This window comes from Synchiropus splendidus, chromosome 6 (genome assembly GCF_027744825.2).
Source record: "Synchiropus splendidus isolate RoL2022-P1 chromosome 6, RoL_Sspl_1.0, whole genome shotgun sequence".
NCBI lineage: Eukaryota > Metazoa > Chordata > Actinopteri > Syngnathiformes > Callionymidae > Synchiropus > Synchiropus splendidus.
In genome coordinates, this window is record NC_071339.1 from 16,937,268 (window position 1) to 16,958,843 (window position 21,576).

At 43.9% G+C, this 21,576-nt stretch overlaps 1 protein-coding gene and 6 non-coding genes across 7 annotated transcripts; 2 read left to right on the forward strand and 5 right to left on the reverse strand.

The window, feature by feature from the left end:
* Positions 1-1,257: 1,257 nt before the first annotated feature.
* Positions 1,258-1,329, forward strand: trnae-cuc (transfer RNA glutamic acid (anticodon CUC)). Its single transcript has one exon. It is a non-coding gene; the product is annotated as a tRNA-Glu (tRNA).
* A 3,122-nt stretch (positions 1,330-4,451) lies between these two features.
* LOC128760636 (protein kinase C delta type-like) lies at positions 4,452-20,838 on the forward strand. Its single transcript, XM_053868196.1, has 17 exons — positions 4,452-4,588; positions 13,866-13,993; positions 15,141-15,413; positions 16,547-16,715; positions 17,810-17,841; positions 17,916-18,001; positions 18,068-18,197; positions 18,263-18,363; positions 18,426-18,501; positions 18,572-18,699; positions 18,914-19,087; positions 19,167-19,258; positions 19,333-19,395; positions 19,538-19,676; positions 19,753-19,941; positions 20,009-20,137; positions 20,250-20,838. Exons 2-17 carry the CDS (start codon positions 13,885-13,887, stop codon positions 20,406-20,408), a joined length of 2,049 nt encoding a protein of 682 aa, XP_053724171.1. The 5' UTR covers positions 4,452-4,588; positions 13,866-13,884; the 3' UTR covers positions 20,409-20,838.
* Positions 15,768-15,839, reverse strand: trnae-cuc (transfer RNA glutamic acid (anticodon CUC)). Its single transcript has one exon. It is a non-coding gene; the product is annotated as a tRNA-Glu (tRNA).
* Positions 16,388-16,459, reverse strand: trnae-cuc (transfer RNA glutamic acid (anticodon CUC)). Its single transcript has one exon. It is a non-coding gene; the product is annotated as a tRNA-Glu (tRNA).
* Positions 16,906-16,977, reverse strand: trnae-cuc (transfer RNA glutamic acid (anticodon CUC)). The gene has a single exon. It is a non-coding gene; the product is annotated as a tRNA-Glu (tRNA).
* Positions 17,273-17,344, reverse strand: trnae-cuc (transfer RNA glutamic acid (anticodon CUC)). Its single transcript has one exon. It is a non-coding gene; the product is annotated as a tRNA-Glu (tRNA).
* trnae-cuc (transfer RNA glutamic acid (anticodon CUC)) lies at positions 17,580-17,651 on the reverse strand. Its single transcript has one exon. It is a non-coding gene; the product is annotated as a tRNA-Glu (tRNA).
* Positions 20,839-21,576: the final 738 nt, after the last annotated feature.

The window sequence follows — 21,576 nt, forward strand, 5'->3', positions numbered from 1 at the left end:
AATGATAAAAAATAAAAAAAATAATAACTGAAAGATACAACCTCAATGTTGATTTCAGGATTATTACTATTGTCATTATTATTAATAATAATAATAATAATAATTTTAACATACTGTTTCCTTAATCCTTCTCTCCAGATTTCCTCTCTTGAAGATGATCATGTTTTGTGTTTTTTTGTTTTGTTTTTGTTTGCAAGTGTGCGCTACGCTCGCAGTTAAATACTTATATATATTTGTTACTTGAACTCGTTTTGTACTTTATATTTTTCTAAAAGATTAATGTGATGTCAAAAGATAGATAGAATAGATTCATGTTATTTAACATGATACAAAATATATGTTTACCCAAAAGTAATATGTAAATGAATGTCGATTTAAAAACAAACTTTAAATTCGATGTATTATTATTATTTTTGTATTATTATTATTATTATATAATAATAATAATAATAATAATAATAATAATAATAATAATAATAATAATAATAATAATAATAATAAACGGATCACAAATAAACAGTTACAGTAAATAAATAAGCCACAATAACAATAAAGGGCAGAAAGCTCTTCCTTTGATGGGAGGTTCTGGTCTGGATTGATGTTCATATAAAGAAAAAAAAATTGAGTCAGACATCAAAACAGTTAATGTTTAATTTTAGCGTTTTAAGTATTGTTTCTTTTCATTTCACTTTTGATTTTCGGCGTGGTATTTATGATGATAATTCCGTCATAACCACCGGGAGGCGCTCGTCTATCAATTTGAACGCACTGACACTGAACGGCGGTGGGAACTGGATTTACATAACATTTCCATCAAGATGCAGATAACGACGGAAAGTTCGAGGCCGGGTCTTTCGGGTGAGAGGTCACTCATTCTGGAATGGACAGTCTGGTTCTGCTGCGGGTTTCGTCTCCTCCTCCCTCGTTTCATAGGACAATAACAAGTACTTAATGTGAAATTACGGGCATGAAAAACAATAATTCTCAGCAGTGTATTATAATACTAAACACCGTGAGGTATGAATAATTATGTCAATTTATACACATTCGCTTCATCGCGTCAGACTGTGACGTGGAGTCGGGGAAGTCAATAAACGTGAACAGATGTGACGTCAGAAAACAAAATCATGTGAACCGTGATCTCAGCGCGCTGGAAACATGATACTTTTATCACCTCTGTTACAGACTTTCTCCTTTTCTCGCTGTCTGTAGAGGAGTCATGCTGAAAACCCTGACAGTACAAATACAGGAGCGTCTTCCCTGGTGGTCTAGTGGTTAGGATTCGGCGCTCTCACCGCCGCGGCCCGGGTTCGATTCCCGGTCAGGGAACTGGCTCTTTTGCCTCTTTCTAGACAATTGACGTCATTATCATGCAACTAAAAAATTACAACTTTTTGTGTTCGTTGAATGTCTAAAACAGAACGTTTCATTTGATATTTCCCCTGAATTCGTATTTGTATCTATTCTATTTGCTAAAATTCGTCAATACATTTTACTTTTTCCGTTCAAACGTTAATAATTATTATGAATATTATTAAATTATAAGGATTGAATTTATTATTTAACCCGTGTTCTCTTTGTCTTCATCATTTGTTTCATATACGAACATTTTACTTATTTATCATCACTTCTAAATATATGACGATATTGTGTACAACAGTGAATAAACCAGGAAACATCGTTTCCAACTTGAGGAGAACCAATTGTGAGGGAGAAACTCGGCAGAGAAGACATCAGGAGGATTGGGGCCGTTCCAGATTCACGCTCCCACGAGGTGCGACCCGACACTTGGAACAATGACGGAAGAAGCTGCGGGAGAACAGAAGGCTCGTCACAATTCATGTTAAGTGACCCGTTTATAGAGGTCGAAGACTGAGTCAAAAAACCTTAAAGGAGTGCAGTGCTCCACCAGCCGTGTCGCGCACCGTGTCACCACTAGGAGGCACTATCTATAAATGGCCTGAGCAAGAAACAATCTCAACAAATGCCATTATGCCATGCTAAAAAAATGAACGAGTTTGATTTGGTTTCATTTTATTTTATATGCATCTTATTTAAAGCTTCTGAATACATATAATAATGGAAAAAAATAACTACCCAGATGAAGAACGTGAATGTAACATTAGTTTATTAGTTTATTTCCTCAGTTACTGTAGCAGCAACTTGAATATCTCAATAAATCTCAGTCTTCGGTATCATTGTTTTTGCTCATTTTGATTCATACATCATCCATTGACTTCATTGGTTCATTGGTTCCCACTGTGTCCAACTCGTGGCCTGGGGTCCAAAAACTACCCATCAAGTCATTTCATGAGGCCTCCAAGAGCCTGAAATATCTATTGTTTGACTCCAAAAGCCTCCCAGAATTACGAACCTGACTTAGCATGGGTTCTGTTTCAACTAGTTCCCGAACACTAGTTACAGTCTAGATGTGCCAGGAAGCAAAGAGGATCACAGTGTAGTGAAGCGGATAAACAAAAGGAGAATCAAAACATAGGGAACGAAGGCAGCCGTGAACCTCATGTGTTCTGACCCACACGCTGTCACAGCAGCCGCTGGAACTTTAGTGAACCGACCGGTTCTCTGAACTGGAACTGGTGTGGGGGCCTCGGGCGTCGCTCTCGTACTCTCGGCGAGAATGGTTCACTCTTGTTGGTGCCTGTTTCCTGTCGGACCTGATCTAGGGCGGAGCCATGACTCGGTTGGAGGAGCCAGAGTCCGACTGCATGCGACTGAGCACCAGATTTTTTGTTTTTTAACCACTTTGATATTGAAATTGAAATGTTGTGAGCGCCCCCTTGAGGCCCGTGATAAACTTTGTGAATTTAGTTGTTCTTGAAATGCCAATGGTGTAATTTTATAATTGCAACATTTCAACTCCATAATGGGAAGAAATGGGAAGAAGATTTGTGACACAGAAAAAAAATATTCAACAAAGTAATTCAATTCAATCTGAATTAAGGAAGTCATTATGTTAGTTAAACATGGATGAGACTGGGAAATTCTCATGCTTGAGAAGGAATTTCCCCAGAAGAAAACACAACCGGAAGAGGGAAAAAAAATAATAATAATAAAAAAAAAAATATATATATATATATAAATGCTGTATAGAATGTAATAGTCATGATTGAACACAATTGTAGAGGATGAAGGAAGTGTGTGTAGTATGTCTCCATGACATCACCGCGTTCATTTGTGTCACTTCTTTTATCGTCAATGTTTAATCTTGAGGAGATAATCTCGGGCAACACCCTGGCTCATTGATGTTTCAGCACTCCGTCCTGGACTAGTTTCTTCCTTTGTTGTGCAAACTTTCCAGTCATGACAGTGAGCTGGTGAAGTATTTATCCGAGCGACACGTCACTCCGCTGCTGCTAAAAATAGAGGTTTAGGTGCTGAGACTAATTTTACCGCCTCATTTGCTCTTATAGCTGTGGAGTTTTGGGGGCAGTGACTCAGCTCACTGCGTGGGTGAAGAGGCGGGCCCCAGAGAGCAGGGCCTCTGCAGAGATGTGTGTTCAGCCCAGCTGTAATTACACAGCAGCCCGTTTACATTCTCACCAAGACGACGAGTCCTGGCCGCCACTTCCTGGTCGCCTTGCTCGACGACTCCCATTTGCTCCCTGATAATCTTGAGCAGGGCAAAGTACAGAAAATAAATCCTGGGAAGCCATTTCCATTACAGCCCAGCTGAAGCCCGAGGCCTCTCTGCTTCTGTTGTTATTCACGTGTTAACTTTACACACTGAAACCGGAGCTCTTGAAGACATATTTCGGGTCAAGGTTCGCTCCACAGAAGAGACAGCAGGTGAACTAAATGTCGATTTAGCGGATGCTCATGATGGCATCAGCATCTAACCATCGCAAATGAGTGGCTATTTTTACATGAGCAAGCTTCAGTGACATTCAAATATTGTAATATTTACACTTTAAAGATGGCAATTCTCCTGTCAACACATGTATACTGCCAAAAAATGCATGCCTCTTCCTTCCAACTGAATTCATTTCCTTAAACCAATATTGTCGTGTTTTTAATGAAAAGAAGCATTTAACTGTGTTTTTCATTACGTGCTTGAATTTAGAAATCCATTTTAAATAATACTGTTCCCAATTTTTAATGTACCGTCCGAGTTTTTTTTTTTTTTTTTTTTTTTTGTGTACTTTTATAGTGTAGTAGGCGTAGTATATAAATCTTAGTATAATTTCATATTCAGTCATTAAATGAGAAAAGATCGAAGTTCCGGAAGTGGGAAAGCTGATGTGTTTGTCGCACCGTGGGTTAAAAAATAAATAAATACATAAGGCTCCATGACGTGACTCAGCCGAACCTTACATGCAGAGGACTGAGCTGCGGGTCCAAATGCGGTGTTCTTGACAGACGAGCGTAACAATGGCGTATTTGCAGAGTCACCTGGGTGACGTCACTAGCAGCGCACGGCGCGCTGCCACAGGCGGAAACACTCCGGCACTCTCGGCTCTCACTCACACACTCTCTTCCAGGCAGGCTGAACGGGAGCAGCTCACACCAGTCTCCCGTCTCCTCACCTCCAAAGTGGGACCAGAAGCGAACCCGGACCTCGGCGCAAGAGGTGAGTGAGAGTTGTCGAACTTTTGAGCCCAGTTCGGAGCCGTTGGCTCGGTTCTAAGTCACGTCGCGGTGAACTCGGTCGTTTGTTGTGTTTGTGTCGCGGAATGTTGCTGTGCTGTCGCCAAGTTGCGTAAGGAGAGCGCTGGATGTTGCCATGGCTGCCACTGCATTAAATCTTCTTCTCCAAAGTGACTTCACTCTGCGATCCGTTCTGGTGTTTCATAAGAGTCGCCGAACATCAGCGCAGCTCACTGACTTGCGATCATCTGCACCGCGGTCAGCCGCGGAAACCCCGGAGTCAGGTCTTGAGCGTCGTTGAGCGAAGTTAGTGTGAGAAGTTACTGCCAGTAGATTCGAAACCATTCTGTTTAAGAGTCAGTGACCCCGGCGTGATTGAGCCCAGCAAACTGTCTTTACGGCTTTCGGATATATATATATATATATATATATATATATATATATATATATATATATATATATATATATATATATATATATATATATATATATATTTCCACGTGTTGCTGTACATCTGACTGGTGGCATCACAACATCCATGGCAATGTATGAAGCCTCTTATCAAAGTAGTTTTTTTTAACAAATGAGTCAAATATATGAAGTCAAATACATCAAGTTTTGTGTACCGCAAAGCGTAGGTATTGTGATAATAATTACATAATCGATCAATTGTTTTTCTTGTTTGAGCAGTTGTAGTTTGAAGGTGATGTTTGAGCAGAGATTAACCCGCTTTTAATGTTAATACATTTTAATGAAAGCTTCATTGTCAAGTCGTGTTTTATCAGGTTGTTTCATCGCAGTGGATGTTGACTCGTGTTGTGTTTGACGCTTTATCACTACATCAAACAAAGCAAACTACTTGTAACTGAACCATCATTAGCGGCATAATTACTATAATAAGTCTATTAAAGTCTTAATTTCATTCTTGAATGTGGCCATTAGTGTGATGGTGCTTAATATCTGTATATTAGCTGTAGTTATGAGGCATGAAAGTGCAGCGTCAGTACTCAATGTGTCTGCTTGTGGAAGGTGTCCGTCCGATGATGTCACTATCGGATTTTTTAAAACCTTCGTCCTCACGTGAAACATTTCTATCAGCAAAAGACAATTATTTGTCAAGCAGGCGGTTTGCCAAGCATGTTCTACTTCCTGGTCTGACGATGAACGCATTGTGATTGGCTGACAAGGGGCTGTTGCTTTTATTTGCCATCATTGAGAAATAAGAATCGACTTCTTTGCAGACGATTACGCTCCCAGGAAGATAGATTTATTCATTTTTCATGAAAAAAATGTGCATCGATTAACAAGCGTTTCACTCTGAGTCTGGGTTATTTTCTGGTCTAATGAAGACACGATCAGCCAATCACTATGTGATCGTTGCTAGACCAGGAAGTATAGCTGACATATTCTTGGCATGACTTGGTTGAGCAATATCTTTTGCGTGGGGTGGGAAGTATCATGGAATCCTTTGTTTCAAATTCCATTTACTCATTCAAAACTTTCCCAAAAGTTTGACAGCTGGAATTGACATCATCACCAACCTTGCACTGGAGAAGAACAAGAAATTCTGCTTGGAGTTTGTAGATCTCATGGTCTGTCGTGGTCAGTATCTGTTGTATAAGGGAAGCCGCTTCTAACAGTGTGTCTACACCAGCTTGAATGGTTTCTGTTTCTGAAATGTTGGCGTCAAACACGATGTTAAGCGGGTGGTTATAATCTTGTGAAAGATGCATTGGAGGTGCTGATCCTCATCTCTGGTCCACCCGGCAGTAAAGCGTGTATCTCTAGGAATTTGTCTGTGCAGCCATCACAAGATGAGACAGGTGATGAACATGGGGACTTTTTCTACTGCCGTCAAACCAGTTCCAGTGGCTCCACTGAGGTTGAAGAGTTTGAATGTCAGAACTGATTCCTGTTTCTTTGTTGTTGAACTTTGGCTGTTCATGAAGTCACCGACTGAAACTGGTTGTTGTCTTTTGTGTGTGGTAATTTGGGCTGGTAGACGTTGTCACCTGTGGGAATGTTGACCTCTTATTCTGAAATGTATGAACCAAGTGGGAGTCCTGTTGTTGTGAGCTCTGGCCAGTTGTGTGTAACACAATCAGGCTGCAGTTCCTGCTGAGTCAATATTGGTTCGTGGCTCCATGAGGACACAATTCAGACATCTGCTCGGTGAAGAGTCGCCGGTGTCGGATTCAGTTTTTGATTCATGTTCAGTAAACAAGGTTGCTGTAAGACAAAGGGAGGGCAGCTCCTGGTCTGAGGCCCCTTTAAGAACACCTGCTGTTCTTCACGCTCACACACTGATGCAAACGTCTGGCTCAAATTTGCAAGATCAGCATTGTGATGAAAGTTTGCGTCCTTGACTTCCTGTCTCTGCGACCCACCGATTCCACATTCGTGGAGTCTGTGGGAACCTTGAGAGGAGAAGAACTCGACACCACTCTTAATGCACACACACTCACACACACACACACACACGCACACACACACACACACACACACACACACACACACACACACACACACACACACACACACACACACACACACACACACACACACACACACACACACACACACACACACACACACACACACACACACACACATACACACACACTGGTGTGGGATTGATTCCACGCTGGTACAGCAGGTTTGACGCGCAGCCAAAGAACGTGCTGACACTCGAGCAGGAGTCAGATTCAAGTAAAACCGTCGTCAAATCGGTTCTTGCTTTCAGCTTTGGTGTCGGAGCGTCTGCCGGTGCTGCAGCACTGCTGCCATCATCATCTGGCCTGTGAAAGTACCGGCTATCTTCTGCCACAGTCACTGTAAAGTCCTGACACACGCTCTGTTCTGTGCTCAAGCACTCACAGAACATGTTTAAGTCAGTAAGATTGTATGAGAAGGGTCTTTTGATGGAAGAGCTTCATGAGCAACGCAAACTTTTGGAAAGCTGCTGAGGTTCATTCAAGGCTGCTTTGTTCAAGGTTGTGCGTGCGCGTGTGTTTGTGTGTGAGACAGAGTGAACGTGCTAATCGCACATGCCACTGAGCTGCACTCTGAAGGATTAAATCCCCCCCCCCACATTTTTTGTTCCAATCTGAGGGCCTACTTCTGATGTAGCATGAAACAGTTTTGAAATGTTGTGGGTTGGGCCCCACGCAAGTTCAGTGTTGTTCACAACAGTTCAGTGCATCATTTATTTGAATAAACTTCATAACAATGGTCATGACAAAGTCTCAATCCACTTGCAGGCCTCCAGTCTCAAGCTTGCAGGAGACCTCAACTATTCTCCTCTTCGCGTCCTTTCGTCTCTGTCTTCCTCCTGCCCCCGCTCATGTACTATACACGCATATTCATATTAGACCTACCTGTCCTCACAGTTATTAACTTACACACATTTGACTTGAATTGATGAAGTGGCAACATTTATCTGCTATGCGAATGAGTCACAGAGAGCTACTGTGTTGTCACCACATGAGCTGTGTTTGACAAACATCCTCGTCTCCAGACTTGTCGTCTCAGCTGATAGAGCCTCCGAACCCAAGTGACGGACAGACTGAAGTCCAAACGTCTCACACCTGCTTCCAGGAAATCTCTTGCTCCGCTTCGAAGCCAACGACAGACAGAAGCTCACGTCCTGTCGTCACTCCCTCTGATTACATGTTGAAGTCCAGATGATGGTGTTTGTGTGTTGTGTGTGTGTGTGTGGGCCCACTGGCAAGAAGCCGCCGGTCCTGTTGGACCGGTTGGAACTTCCAGTAAATATCCGTGCCTGCATTCCAGAGCCGTGACTCGCCCGCGTCGTGTGTGTTTAATAGGAGGTCAACCATCATGATTTGACACCGTGATAACAAAGAATCACGAGGTGTTGAAGGGAAACGTGCTTTCCAAAAGTAACAAAATGAGAAATATATTGATATTTTGTATTGTATATATTTGGACACATTTGTGGACAAGTCAGTTGTAGATTCTACTTAAAAAAAAGTTCAGTGCTAAATGAAACACATTGTTGCTAAAATGATATAGTTGGAAAGGCCTTAACAAAAAAAGAGTAAAAACAAAATCTAAAGTTACCCAAGAAAAAGAGTGAATGAATAAAATAGATGGCTACAAAATAAAGTAAACAAAATGAATGACCATGAGTGGAAAAGCAAATCCATCTGTGGTAAGTTTTCTTTTTACATACTTATCATTATGTAATAAATAAATGGTAAAAACATTTGTGAAAAGCCACTCCTGAGAAAATAACCTTAAGAAAATCATTAATGAACAAAAGAGACTGAGGAGACAAGAAGAGATTTCAGATCCTCTCTGGGCTTCCGCATGCCACCTCAGACAAGGACATTTCAACTCTACTGTCGTTCCTTCCACTCTCAGACATCTAGTGGTTCCCTCAACAGCGCCTGTCCCGCTTCAGTATCTGGGAGTGATACTCGGCCTGCTGCCAGGGAGACCGTGTAGCTCAGCAAGGACCCGGTGACCCAGAGTTTCTTTTGAGGTGGGGGGCGTCTCTCCTCAGCCCCTGCACACCCCCTCTCGAGGAGCAAGTCTCACTTTTTCCACTTTGCTGAAACAGCTCTCTCTTTGTCTGTGATCCGATGCATGCATGTATGTGTGCTTTGTGTTCTGTTGCCTGCGAGAACGAGTGTGTGTACTTTAGACTTGTGGCTCTCGTGTCGTTTGACGTTACGCAGTCCTTGTGGATCCTCTTCTGCAGGCAGAACGTCAGAATCACGAGCAATGTTCCCTCAAATTTTTCATGCGTCTGAGCAAACACACAAACTGCGGTCACCTGGACCAAGTTGAGCGATATATAATAAAATGAAGAAGGAACAATCACAAGTGTCTTTAAGAGGAATCAGCTCTTAAACATCAGCCAGCTCCAATAGTTCACTTCAAATAGCAGCTCTTCTAGTTGCTGTTCGCCCCATTGTGTATGTAGCGATGTTAGAAGGCCTGTAGTCTGGAAATTGTGGTAATTTATATTCAATTCAGGATGAATTTTTGTTGCTCAGTGTAGATATTTTTGTGCGCTGAGATCGTATCAGCTGTGCACAATTGCGCGTGCACAGAGGTAACATTGATCTGCTTTTCGCGCCACCAAACTGGTTCTTTCTTACCTCAAACATCTCTTACTGATCAAGAACCTTTTTTTTCCGAGATGATATTTGCTTGCTTCTGAGGCTGCTGCTATTGGAGACTGCCCTCCTCAGGAGAACACTGTCCTGGTCTTATATTGGCGGAAACAAAAACATAAGGAATGTCAATGCAATGCTGCCTCTTTGGTTCTTGCCGTCTTTTTAGAACAGACAAATGAGACATCCAGTGGTGATGTGAAGTAGCAGGTCGGCTCATGCTGCACCGCCACGTCTTTTTTGGTTACTTGAACTGTATTTTAGTGAATTCACGCTGTGGTATTATGTTAAGTCACTACTCGCTTTACAGTTTTGGAATTCAGAAAATTTCTAGATTTAGTAGTTGAGACAATATGACACCAGAATTGTATGATTTCATCTCTTTTTAATAATGTCCATCAATAAGCTGTCATATCTGTTTACTCCCTATTTGCTGTTTTTGTGTGTTAAACAATAAGAATGCTTTAGAATTTTGATTTGGTAAATGAATTGTCAAGTGCAGAAACATTTGTGTCTTCCTTCCTGTCAGTCTACTCAGTTTATGACAAAGAGACTTGGATATAGTCATTAAGCTTTTTCCAGTACTGCGACTCTCATGAGGGGAAAACCCCAAGCATTTTATTAGCAATGACAATGACTTTATTCATGTTTATATGTCATAAACTGAGTTCTTAATTGGCATGTTTCAGTGAAGAGGGGCAGGAAGGACCGAGTGCTTCATGTACAGAATGAGAATGTAGTTGTTGAACACAAAACAACAGCTGAATTGGGAGAAAACAAGTTTGACAGCTTGATGATTGACGTACAATTCTGAGATACAAATACAGAAAACAGACTGTTTTTAAAAAGGAGAGGAAATGAAACAAGGTCCAAAGCGATAAATGAAAGCAGTCGACTGTGAATCGACTTTTACGTCGCAGATCGAGGCTGTGGAGTAAGAAGTCATGGGTCCTCACTCTTTTTAGAGTTTTATTCACTGGTCAAGTGACAGATGATCATATGGGTTTGTGCAAGATGGAAACAACTGTGACTTCTCTGTAAGAACTCAACTTTGGCTCTGAGCGAATTGAAAGCCGATGCAGTGTCGCTCAGCAAAGGTCTTGACCCGACGTAATCTTGGTTCAGGGATTTCAGGAAACTCAGAAAGCTCTGTGTTTTGTTCTGTCAGATTAGGAAGTTATTGCAGAGTCAGGGAAGGGAGGGTTTACGCAACTTGCCAGTGTAACTTCAGTTCATGACTCAATTGGCCTGCTTTGAAATCATTGAGGTCTGTGTCCAGATGGCTCGGTGTTTTTCAGTGTTTCTGAACCCCTAGAAGACGGGGTACACTTGTGCACCCTGGAGGGGAAGCCACATGAGTCTTCGTGTGAAACATGAGACTGAGAGCGTGCGCACAATTTAACAAGGAAGCGAAATAAGTTGGCACATCCTTGTTCAGTTTTGTCCGCTGACTTGTTCTTCACAGATTTATGCAACTTCACATAGTTTTCTAACATGGTTAGCTTCTGACAGGCAAACTAGTTTGGCGGTTTGGTCCGTGAATAAAACCCAAATGTGACACCAACTCCATTTGTTGAAAGAGTCACTCTTCAGGTCCCCTGCTTGAGTGAATGCAACAGAACCGGTCCCTGTCTGGGACCCAATCTTGAGTGGCATTTGAGGCACAGAGTGAGCGCATGAGAGCTCAGCTCTCCGTCACGCCAAGATCCAGCACTCAAGAGGCAGTGTCTCAGGGCTGCAACAGGGTTTTCGGCTACTGTATTTGAGTCTGTTAGAGGAGGGAGACCTCTGCGTTGTTTACTCATCCAGGACAGATTTGTTGTTCGATTGCTAATGGTGCGTGAGAGCGTCCCTGCGTGACGACACTCCTGTGGTTTAAGAAAACATTCCTGGAGCTCAGCAGCGTCGTCCTTTCATGATCGTAATGCTTCACTTGTGACTTGATTTACCAGTTCAGAGCACAATATAGAAGACGTTGTGTAGCTATGACAGGTGTATTATTGCATCAGAAACAACCAGTTTTTTTCTCTGTAAAGATCAGATTTTTACTCTCCAAAATGCCATGACTCCGGACCGTCGCAGCCTTCACAGGGCTGTATGTGTTTGCTCAAGTCTCTGGCCTGCCTGCCCCAGACTATTCAGCCACGGTTATGTGTATAATGCAAGAGATCAAGCAAAGTAACTTAAATCTGACGTTTCTCTCCGACTTCTCTGCTTCTTTGATGTAAAACCCTGCTGATGTTATGGAAGTTTTTTATGGTGCGTTCACGTGGCTCCTGTGAAACCTACATGTGTATATCTACTGCTCAGAGTTGTAAACGTTGGCCGCAGCTGCTGAGTGGATGGAGCTGGAAATGCAAAGTGGCATTATGTAACCGAACACTACTTAGTTATGGATCCATTTGTTAAAACTCTGAGGGACTTTTTCGCTTGTAATCTACAACAGTAGTTGGTAATGATGACAGTTTGCTGGAACATTACTAGATACAGATCACTATCAGTCACTTGAAAGGCTGTTCTTCAGTACTACATATCTCCCATTTAATAATTTTTAGTCTTGGATGGGAATGTCTCTTTCTCTCTCTCTCTCAAAGCAGGGACAAGTCCGGATGAGTCAACTGGTGATTTAGCATTTGATGATGTTAAATAGGAAACACGTGATTTTACTGGTAAAAAATAGTTCACCTCAGTAAAATCCCCTTCATTAGTATTAGCGTCAGATACTTCTCATTGCCCTATAAAGCCAGATCTATATCATTTTGTGAGTACGTATCGAAATGTTTCAGTCAGTTGGATCCCAAAATTCATGTGGGTTTTGTGGTCCACTAAAGCTCTGCACAGAGCAGCCTCTCATGTAGCAGTCCAGCCAGACACAGCAGCAAGTGGAGCTCCTCAAACTCACCATTTGGGTTGTTACATCAGTCAAATATATGTGGTTGATATGAACGACTATGTTCCAATATTTTCATTTGATGCTGCTCCTTCCTTTTGGACGATCAATCCAGGCAGAGCAGCATATGCATATGTGGGGACTTGAAGTGGACCAACTGTTATGTTGCAAATGTTCTATATCTGTTGATGAACACACACTTCTGATGACATGTGAGTCAATTGGAGTCCACAATACATGGATGAAGATGCCGTGACCAACCTGAGAGAGAGGGAAGGGCATTTGAACAAACGTGTATGTCAATGATCAGTCATCGTGCCATTAACATATGTGAACTGGTGGTCATCTCCTGTCATTTCTTACACAGTCCCAAGATCAAACCTCAAGAGAGGTCGAATGCTGACACCTGCTCTCCTGATATATTTACATTAGATTCTTCAGTTGACATTGTAGTTACAAAACCAGTTGTACATTATTTATTTTGAAGCAGGGAAAAACGTGCTATATTTGATTTGTTTGAATAAGTAGTGTTGTTCTAAACACCTGCATGTTGTTGTTTTTACTAAGTACTGTTTTACTAAACACTGTTAAATTATTTTAGTATCATTAAGTACTGCTTGAACATTTGAGGACTTGTGCCGCAATAGTAATGATAACATGATCGTTTTGGTCACGATAATAGTGACGTGAAATGCTCACACTGTTACATCCCGACATGTATTCTAATGCACCCATAGATCACTTTCTTATTCCCCATTCCATCACACAGGACAATCTGAGTCCTGTCCCTTCTTTCAGGCTGGTAGTGCGGCGCCACCTCTCCACCTCTTATGCCGTCAATTCAATTCAACCACTGAGTCTCGCACTGGTAGAACATAAAGATGTTTTTTTGAAGTTTTTGCTGTGTGGTGTTTCTTGTTTTTGGAAATTAGTTTTGTCTTTGAAAATTGGTCTGATGGCCAAATAAAGAATGACATGGGCTTTGCCTGTGCTGTACGCTTTCTGAGAAACAGTTTTGATATGTGGAGCACGCAAGTTTGTCTTCACCTCATTATCTGGTTGTTTCCGAACTTAATCTTCATTTTGAAGCGTCCTCTGTCATTTAGATATGATTTATCACTCACACTTCTTCTTTCTCTTTCTTTTTGTGCTGAAGTTCTTGTGTAATCTTGCTCTGATATGCATCTGTCTGGTTTCTCTAACAGCTGCTCTCTTCTCCATTCTAGGCTTCACTGCGTGGTCACCATGGCGCCCTTCCTTCGCATCGCCTTCGTGGCTTATGACGTGGGCGCCCTGTGCTCAAACAGTGACACCCCCATCTGTGCCATCAAGATGAAGGAGTCCGTCAACACAGGTACAGAGAAACTGACCCTTTTATATTTCTGTGTTTACGTACCTCATTTGCAAACTCCCAGATCATTCCTGTTCTCCAATGCTAGTTTTTCTGTTCTTTAATTTGCTGTTTACTGCCGGTGAATTGTGCCATGTCAGCAACATTTCTGCATCATCCATCCCTTTACTTCCCCTCCACTCTTTAGCACACAGGCCCAGACTTCCCTCTTCCTAGAAACCCCTGCTCAACTATTCTGGTAAAACCCATGTGTCAAGATCCATCTCTGGACCGGATGTCACTTCAGCTGGCTTCTCTTCATTAAATATGAAGAGCTTGCTCTCACCAAACAAGACCTCAGACCTTCATGTCTGGACAAGGTCTTCCCCCTTTTTTTTAACTCTGGTGTCAGTCTTCAACTTTGTAGGCAGAACACAATCGAGTTTCATGGACCAGACTCTGACAGGTGCCAGCATGTTTGATACCCCGTATAACTGCAGCATCTCCACAGAACCACAGATAGTTGTTTTAGGGCACTTTCACACTGCGGGTTCTGTCTCGAGACAAAGCTCTTTCGGCTCAGAAGTCTGAGATGTGAACACAAACGAGTCGGGTTTTGGCGGCGGACCTGCACTTTGTCTCGGGAAACTCTTAGCGAGTGGTGAGCTTCTCACCTCAGGTGACTTGGCAGAAACTACGTGTACAGCGCGACTCCACACAAAACCTGTTACATTTTACGCAGCTTGTTTACGCTATTTCCTTGTAAAACAAACATGACAAGACTCTTCCATGTTTAGTTTTGGCTGTGAAACACCACATTCTGTTCCAGCCATGGCACAGCTTCGTCATCAGTTCATATCTGAGGTGAGGACGCCTCGATGTGCTCGGAAGTGACAGAGAAATAAGGTGGTCCAGCCGATGGCAGTGAATAGGTTGTCGCGCGGCTCATGACGACTTCCTTTAGACGTGCTCCATCGTGGGTCACAAACTAGATATTTTGCGGAGCACCACCAGCTGAGGAGAAAAAAAGGACATTGGCTGCACAGCAGGGGCTGAATTGAACGCAGGCCGTCCCAGACAGAACCCACAGTGTGAAAAGCCCCTTCACCCCAGAGAGCCTTCCAAAAGCCAGCCATGGTGAACCATAGCTGAAATCTTCTTTCGTCTGCAGAGCGAGGGAAGACTCTGGTCCAGAGGAAGCCGACCATGTATCCTGCTTGGAAGTCCACCTTTGACGCTCACATCTATGAAGGCAGAATCCTGGAGGTCGTTCTCATGCAGAGCACGGAGGTGCCGCTGGCCAAAGCTACGATTGGTATTTCTGTACTGGCAGAACGCTGTAAAAAGTCAAAGACGAACGGACGAGATGAGTTCTGGCTGGACCTACTGCCTTCTGGAAGGGTCCAGATGGTGGTGCAGTTTTTCCTGGAGGACAGTGATGCAGGTAATTCTGAGAGCCTTTTTAACCCTTTTAAACTAAGAGAAAAGTTTTAATAAAAGGTCAGACCTGAGCTCTTCAACCAGTAGGGTGTTGTTTTTTCTATTTCCTGGAATGAACGTTTACTGCTTGCAAATCAGAATTTTTTTTTATTATTTGGGAAACCAGTCTGCTCCCAGTTTGTTGTTTATAGCTCCAAGGGTCTTTGTGTAATTGGATCACTGCTTCATTCCATTACAATCATTCATCTGCTGTAAATGAATGTTGGTGTAATTATGAGACCATTGTCCTTCAGCTACACATAGGTGTGTGGTTCCTGCAAGCTGTTATGAAAATTAAGAAAAAAACATTAAAATATACTTCCCTGACCGGGAATCGAACCCGGGCCGCGGCGGTGAGAGCGCCGAATCCTAACCACTAGACCACCAGGGATGTAACGTCATATGAAAGGTGAGAGGAAGCACTGACGGCCAATTGCTGACCTCTGGCGGCAGCTGTGAGTCATTGTGTGATGAACTCGGTCCCTCACCTGAAGCTGATCTGCTCACGTGTCTGGGTCACCTCTGCTGTCAATGATTACCTGCTCACCTACAGAGAGCATATCTCACTTGGCTGAAGGACGTCCGACCTACTGTTAATGTGAAACCTGTCAATAATTGTTTCTGAACCAGTGAGAAGCAGTGACCTTGAGGTCATAGAATTAACCCGTCGACTTCTCCTCTCGCTCTTGAGCAGCTGGTGTTGTCAGAAAAGGAACGGCTGTTGCCGCAGCTGCTGGAGGAGCTTCCTCAGTCTGCAGCCAAAAACAAACATCAACTGCTAAAACATGAAATGTTCAACATTATTTCTTGACAAAGTAGCGACGCCGCGACACAGTTCCTGTTCAACCGGGAATCATCGTCCACACCAGCTATGTTGTAGCAATAAAGGTGGGGTGGTGTTGCCAAAAAAAAGCCTCCTAAAGTCTTAGAAAAAAAATGTTCCCTGACCGGGAATCGAACCCGGGCCGCGGCGGTGAGAGCGCCGAATCCTAACCACTAGACCACCAGGGACCTGTGCAGTAGTTAATCCTCAGTTTGACAGTTGCAGTGCAGTTGGGGAACCTTTCAAAAGTTTTGTTGTGGTGTTTGATCCTTCAGCTGCCACCAAGCCATCGGTGCGAATGGCTCCTGAAGACGGACTCACGACGCTCAACAGGAGGCGAGGAGCGTTCAAACAGCCAAAGATTCATGTCATCAGGAATCACGAGTTCATGGCGACGTTCTTCGGTCAGCCCACGTTCTGCTCCGTGTGCCGGGAGTTCCTCTGGTGAGTTCTGCAGGATCATCTCTTCGGCACTTGAATCCAACATTTGGTCTTATTTTTGAACAATCACATTCTCCTGATGCATAACTTCTCATGTGTTTTTTTTGTCTGAGGCATGAATTTGTAACAAAAACGTCAATTCGCTTTTCAGCTTTCATGAAAATCTGTGTCATTCAATTATGCAAAAGAGTAGTTCCCTGACCGGGAATCGAACCCGGGCCGCGGCGGTGAGAGCGCCGAATCCTAACCACTAGACCACCAGGGAGTTGAGGTGTCTTTAAAGGGGTGACCGGGCGAATCAGGAGTCAGGAAAACCAACAGAACTGCTCAAGCTGACCAAGGCTTTCTCTAAAGTACTTCTTCCTCTGACACGTTAACACTGACCCTCTGAGTGTCCAGTGTCAGGCGCAACGCGGCATGAAGCAGCTGACGGATTTTGCTGCTCACTCTTGATTACAAAAACAGCGATGCAAACATAGTGTGTTTGTATTTGTGTCTTTGGCGTGGCTGAGACAATTCATCATTAACCCGAGTCAGCTTTGACTCATTCAGAAGTGTTGTTCCCTGACCGGGAATCGAACCCGGGCCGCGGCGGTGAGAGCGCCGAATCCTAACCACTAGACCACCAGGGACATGTCTGGCAAAAGTGGTATTTGCGTCAACTACCCCGATCTGTCAGGTTGTTTCCTTGCTACTTTTGGACATTGTACCACTTGCATGTGGGCACTTTCAAACTGGAGCTTCTCACCCTCTGGTCATAATCCTCCTCTGTTGGAGCACCATTTCAAGGACAGGTTTGCTGAATCAAGATATCAGGTTTGAGCTTCACCGGCAGAACTCTGAAGAGACGTCAGTCAAAAGAGCCAGTTCCCTGACCGGGAATCGAACCCGGGCCGCGGCGGTGAGAGCGCCGAATCCTAACCACTAGACCACCAGGGACACCTGTGGTGTGACACTCGGTTTGTGGACCACCCATAATGTTCCCGTGTGTAGCTCCATCTGCGTACGCTACTGTGGTTGGACCAATCAGCGCAGCCGGTTTTATGAATATAAGTTTAAATTGCTTGACTAACGGCTGTCACCTCTCTCTCCTGCAGGGGGTTGAATAAACAAGGATACAAGTGCAGACGTAAGTGATCAAAGATCTCATCTTCTCTTTGAGTTTTTCACAGTCAACTCATGTTTGTTCTGTTCATCACCCAGAATGCAACGCTGCCATTCACAAGAAATGCATCGACATCATCATCGCCAAGTGTACAGGCACAGCAGCCAACAGCCGTGACACCATGGTGAGTTCTGCTCACTTCAGTTCGAGCCTCTCCTCTGTCCGCTGTCAAACCTTCTTCTGGGTTCAGTTCCAGAAAGAGCGCTTCAAGATCGACATGCCGCATCGCTTCAAGTGCCACAACTACAGGAGCCCCACTTTCTGCGACCACTGTGGCAGCCTGCTGTGGGGGCTGTACCGTCAGGGACTCAAGTGTGAAGGTCAGTTGTCCGCTCATAGTCACTTTAGGTTCTCCAATCACCTCTCAACCTCTCGCTGTCTGCAGACTGCGGCATGAACGTGCACAGCAACTGTCAGACCAAGGTGGCCAACCTGTGCGGCATCAACCAGAAGATGCTGGCGGAAGCTCTGTCTCAAGTCAGCCAGGTAAAGACCGACACGTAGTCTTGTCGCAACCAAACACTCATGTTGGCCAACCCCTGTTCTAGAGGTCCAAGAAGTCCGACAACGCAGCCGACATCGGAATCTACCAGGACTCTGAGAGCGTGAAAATAGACCCTGCTGGTGAGGCCTCAGTTGTGTGTTCACAACACAGCTCACAATAACAAACAACCACGTACTTTTATTGCCTCAGCTGACAAAAACGGAAAAGCCGGTGATGTTCCGTGTCAAGTGCCGGCGACTCCGGAGACTCCGAAGACACGACTCACTCTGAACCACCTGGTCTTCCACAAAGTGCTGGGAAAAGGAAGTTTTGGAAAGGTAGGAACAAGTCTACGGTAATGTTGCTGTGTACAAGATGAAATGTCTTACAAAAGTCAAATGTACATGTATATTGACAGGTATTCATTAGATGTTAATATGTGAAAGCATCAGAATGTAGTGAGGGAAAACGTGAGACCAATGATTATAATGAAGATTAAATTACGACAAAAATGCAGTCATTCTAAGAAAATGTTGGCTTTTGCCTTGTCAGGTTCTCTTGGCCGAGCTCAAGGGTCAGGGTCAGTTCTTTGCAGTGAAGGTTCTGAAGAAGGATGTGGTGCTAATGGACGACGACGTGGAGTGCACCATGGTGGAGAAGCGGGTGCTGTCGCTGGCCTGGGACAATCCCTTCCTCACCCACCTGTACTCCACCTTCCAGTCCAAAGTAATAGATCACAGAGGATTTATTCACATTCCACAGCCTCTCCTCGTGAAGCTGACGCTGAATCACGTGGTCTCTGCAGGAGCACCTCTTCTTTGTGATGGAGTACCTGAATGGCGGCGACTTGATGTTCCACATCCAAGATGGAGGACGCTTCAACCTCAACAGAGCTGTGTGAGTGGATGAAGTTCACGTTTCGCTTATTTCCTGCTGCAGTCGTTTCATGTGTTGGTTTTGTCACCCTGAAGTTTCTACAGTGCAGAGATTGTCGTGGGTCTTCAGTTCCTGCACTCCAAAGGAATCATCTACAGGTAGTCACTTTTGAAGCAGAACAACCTTCATGTGTTAGATGTTTGCCTCCATCTGCTGTCAAAGTGCGGTGTAGCTCAGGTTGATGGAAGCACTAGTGTTGGCCTGACTTGTGCTTCTGGTGTTTGTCTTTGACTCGCTCAGAGATCTGAAACTGGACAACGTGATGCTGGACAGGGACGGTCACATTAAGATCGCAGACTTCGGCATGTGTAAAGAAAACGTGTTCGGAGCAGTCAGAGCAACCACTTTCTGCGGGACACCGGACTACATCGCCCCAGAGGTGCCAGAGAGGGGCCCAACACAGGGTTCTGTCTCCTTATTTCACTGTCTTCTAACACTGCAGTGCTCCTCCTCAGATCCTGCTCGGGCAGAAGTACACCTTCTCTGTGGACTGGTGGTCTTTCGGCGTGCTGGTCTTCGAAATGCTGATCGGACAGTCTCCCTTCCAAGGAGACGACGAGGACGAGCTGTTTGAGTCCATCCGGTCGGACACGCCCCCCTATCCACGCTGGATCACCAAAGAGTCCAAGAGTCTGCTCGAGCAGGTGAGTGAGGAACGGAACCGTCCCCACATTAATGGGCCAGCAAACTCATGGCTTCTTGTTCACGCAGCTGTTTGAACGGGACCCCACCCGCAGGTTGGGTGTCGTGGGTGACATACGTGCCCATCCCTTCTTCAAGACCATCAACTGGACTGCGCTAAAGAAGAGAGAGGTGGAGCCTCCTTTCAAACCCAAAGTGGTACGAGCCTTCTCTCCCTCTGTTGGTTCTCAACAAGCGCCCCCGAGTGGCCATTAACACACTCTCATTCAGAACTCAATCCTGATCCAAGTCTGAAATCTGCCCCCTACAGAAATCCCCCGGCGACTACAGCAACTTTGACCGAGAGTTCCTGAGCGAGAAACCGAGACTGTCCCATGCCGACAAGAACCTCATCGACTCCATGGACCAGACGGCGTTCGCGGGCTTCTCCTTCGTCAACCCCAAACTGGAGCACTTGATAGCCAAGTGAAGACGGCAGCTGCTGCTTCCTGAAGGACAGTAAAGGATTCTTTTTGGGGTCAGGGGTTCCTCTTCTACACAGTGACACTAACTAAGGTGCAGCTGACAGCGCTCCATGTGGACACTCCAGGAAATGAAGGGAGATTCTTTCTTTGCTTTAATCACTCTCGGATCATCAACTGTACTGTAGCGTCAAATCTCCTGCATGTTTATGCCCGATTGCCTCCCATCTCCTGACATGCGGACACGTGTAGCTTCCCATCGTCAGACTTCTCTCCACAACAGTGAGCTGGTGAATGTTCCTGTGTCAACGATCAGTGACAGCGTCAGGCTCGAGCTGGAGACGACATGAATGTTAAGTGTATGTGGACGACACCTGGGTGAACCAGGTGCTCTCTTTTCTACTCATTCACTTCGGGTCATCAATAAATCGCTCCTCATTCTCAGTCTCTTGAGTCTGTCATTCACTTGTTATTGTTGGAGTAATGTTCCCCTGTCAGAGTGGACGGCTGCCTGCAGCAGGTCTGACCCTTGACCTCCATCCAGCTGGACAAGTTTTCCCTCAGGTAAATCAAAAAGAAACAAAAAAAATAAAATATTCTCTCTCTGCCTTCATTTTAATTTGATATATTCATTTTATTTAATTTTGTTTTACTATTTTCCAACATTTTTATCCTTATAGATATTTTATCTATTTAAAAAAATATATTTATTGCAACATAAAAGATGTGAATTATAAAAAATCTATTTTTACATTTATTGAAATGCTATTTTGTAATGCTTTAAATAATCTTTTTTTTTTCATGCATATTTTTAAGTGGTCCATTTTAAGATGTTTGTTAAATTATTTATATACGTTTTTTTTAGTATATAACCAACATGCTATCTGAATCTTCTCAAATTCTTTTTTAAATGATGTAGAGCTTTATCAATTACTGTTCTTTCCTTTTACATTTTAATAACGTTTTTATTATTCGGTTTTATTTGTATTTGGAGCCAACGTTTGGATTATTCAGCAGCTGTTCGTTGTGTTTCCTTTATTTTTGTGTCTTGCCTACGCCCCTGTTTTTGACTTCATAATTATTTCAGATTTCCATTGTCATGTATATTTTTTTCCAACAAAATTGTTATTGACGCGAGCTCGGTCACCCGAGTTTGTCGGCCTGCGCCGCCGCCCT

What these genes read in the sequence shown, in the direction of transcription:
- LOC128760636 (XM_053868196.1), top strand. Translation starts at nt 13,885, where the DNA reads ATGGCGCCCTTCCTTCGCATCGCCTTCGTGGCTTATGACGTGGGCGCC. An exon ending in CTCTGTCTCAAGTCAGCCAG is followed by an intron (nt 18,364 to 18,425) that starts GTAAAGACCGAC and finishes CCCCTGTTCTAG; the next exon opens with AGGTCCAAGAAGTCCGACAA. An exon ending in CGTGAAAATAGACCCTGCTG is followed by an intron (nt 18,502 to 18,571) that starts GTGAGGCCTCAG and finishes TTATTGCCTCAG; the next exon opens with CTGACAAAAACGGAAAAGCC.